The 2725-nt window shown below is 37.5% G+C and overlaps 1 protein-coding gene across 1 annotated transcript; it reads right to left on the bottom strand.

Moving 5' to 3' along the window:
- Positions 1-348: 348 nt before the first annotated feature.
- On the bottom strand, positions 349-2289 carry LOC102545511 (serine/threonine-protein kinase ULK4-like). Its single transcript, XM_006199678.3, has 2 exons — positions 2275-2289; positions 349-924 (listed from the first exon to the last, which is right to left on the bottom strand). Exons 1-2 carry the CDS (start codon positions 2287-2289, stop codon positions 349-351), a joined length of 591 nt encoding a protein of 196 aa, XP_006199740.2.
- Positions 2290-2725: the final 436 nt, after the last annotated feature.

The following is a 2725-nucleotide window of genomic DNA, read 5'->3' on the forward strand; positions in this document are numbered from 1 at the left end:
CTTGGAACAGACTAACTTACGGCCAAATTTGCAGCTATATACTGATCACGGGCCGTGCCAGTTACTTTGCCCAGATATAAAAAGTGTTTGAAAGCTCATACTGAGCAAAACCTATACATAACTGAATGTCAGTAAGGTACTTGCCCGTTCTTCTCCAGAGCCAGGGGGCCATTCTGAGCCAGGCTGGAGGAACAGGAGCAGTGGGCCCCACCCCAAACCCCCTGGCGGATGGAGGCCTTAGTGGGGCTCCCCAGGTGCCCTTTCCACTTGCTGCCTGCCCCCTCCTTGGGATGCTGGGGGGCACACACTGAACCATTCCTGTGTCAAGTGCCTTTGAGATCCAGATCTTTAAACTTTTATGTATTTATTAAAAAAAAACAAAAACTCTTCAAACTTCAAAACTTCAAAACCTTCAGGATCCCCGTTAGGAAGCAGCGGGATGAGCAGGCTGGCCAGGTCTGTCAGGGGCTTGCTGAGCAGCAGCAAGTCTTCGGCGGCAGGAAGGCTCCCTCCTGAGCCGGACTGCGGAGCCTGCAGCGCCAGCCGCACTACCGCGGAGAGGGAGGTCAGCTTGCCGTGCAAAATACCAAGCCGGGAAAACCGCAGCGCGGCGGCTGTCTCCTTGCTATTTTTGTTGTCCACGTCCAAGCACTGTGTGGCAGTTTTGGGGAACAGGCGACAGGCATGACCAACCAGTCCTTGTTCATAAAGGAGCTTCATCTTTGAATCTTTGCAGGCAACCAGATTGTTGAGCAATGCAATCACACTTTGCATGATGTTACTCAGAATGTTCTCCTGATGTTCCAGAATTGCTTCAAAAATGCGTGGGATCAGTTTGCTTTCTTCCACAAGTCTGTTGAAAGACAGGTTGTGTTCTGTCACGGCAACCAGCGGCTTCAGGGAGTAGGAGGGTACCGGGGTGGGCTGTGTCAATTGACAGAATGAGTCAAAAATGACCTCAAAATTGACACATGATAATAATAATAACAACAACAATAATAATACACTTTGCAATGTGATATTGAATAGCAAGAGGAAATTATTGTGCAGACACAGGGTCTAATTGTTCAATCTTTTCAAATATAATTTTATTGGGCTTTAAGAGGAAACCATTCAGTAAGTCTTTCAAAGTTAAATTGGAATTTTGAATGTAAATTCCTTAAGTAGGAAAAACATGATTAAACTACCTAATTACATTCTGGTAGTGGATCACAAAGAAAAGGAACTTGAGTTAAAAATCTAAAAATGACTCACTTCAGTGCCCTGGAACAATATTACCAATTTTCTCTCCTTTCTCACTCTGGTTTAATTATATCCGCATAAGTACCCATTAAAAACAAACATCATAAATATTGTTTGATACAGTGAATATGCTTGATGGAAACAGAAATGTCCTCCATTTTCTACGTTATAAATCTCAATTCATTCTTAAAGATTCAGTGCTAATGTCTCCCTGTCCTTAAACTGGCCATGTGTTCTTACTTTACTGGCTCCAGAAGCGCTTTATACATAAATATAATTAACTTTTTACCTCATGTCATTAACTGTTTATGAATTTTCTTTATCTTTTCCCCCAGCAAGGTATACAGAATATGAAATATAATGAAGTCAGATGTATATAACTTTTATCGGCTTACATTTCTTTATAAAAATGACTTTGAGAGAATATGTGAAATAAAAATAATTAAATCAACTGTGGTGATTTTATATGTGTGTGTGTGTGTTTGCGTGTGTGTGTATGTGTAGCTAGCAATATAATTAGGAAAATTATTGAATATTGGATATTTTAAAAATAACTATTACTAAACTAATCCAGTTAAATATCTTTTTCCAGAAATCGAAAGACTGTAAAATAGAATTAGAAGACAATTAAACCAAAATCAAGTATGTAATCTATATACATTCCCACTTAATTACTTATTAATTATATGTGTATAAATAATATATATGAGCTACATATATACAAACAGATAGATATACATAGATACACACATATCTATACATACATGTATAAATAGTGTGTGTGTGTGCGTGTGTTTGTAATGAAGACACATACATTGTGTTTATGTGTGGCTGAACTGTCCCTCCTCTGGTCAAAATCCTTTCCTGATTTCTTAAATGGATAATGCCTACTGGGTTAATGATAACTGTATAATGGTTATCAAAGTGCCCAGTAAGGTAAGCATTTTTACTAAATGAACGGTTGTGTTGGGAAGTTCAGGTCCCCTTTTCTTCTGAGAATTCCAATCTATATTAAGCTGAGTGAGCCATTACCTGAGTCTTGGCCATTTTTACCTTTCATGATTTTTCACTTTATTACTCTTTCAAATTTTGTTTCTGTGTAAATGGATATTAAAAAATATGGCCTTATGTGTACACATTTAAAATGGGAAAATGGGAAATTTTGACAGCTGATGTAAACCACTGAGACAGCATTTAAATAGCCACAAAAATCCTTTAATAGATGGTTAGTCATTCCTGCAAAGATGATTTTTCATTTTGATTCAACACCATAGTCGTTCCCCAAAAAGATTACATTTCAGAAGTTCTGATGGATTTGGCAGATCATAGAGCATTGTATTATATGAATGGAGGAATGTAGTAAATATAGACTATATTTCATTTATTATTTTGTGTAAGTAATTTTAAATAGGTGTGCCTTTTATAGAACATAATTATACCCCAAATATTTGTAGTTTAAAATCATAATTCCTTATGAATTATT

Source organism: Vicugna pacos, chromosome 3 (genome assembly GCF_048564905.1).
Source record: "Vicugna pacos chromosome 3, VicPac4, whole genome shotgun sequence".
In the NCBI taxonomy this organism is placed as follows: domain Eukaryota; kingdom Metazoa; phylum Chordata; class Mammalia; order Artiodactyla; family Camelidae; genus Vicugna; species Vicugna pacos.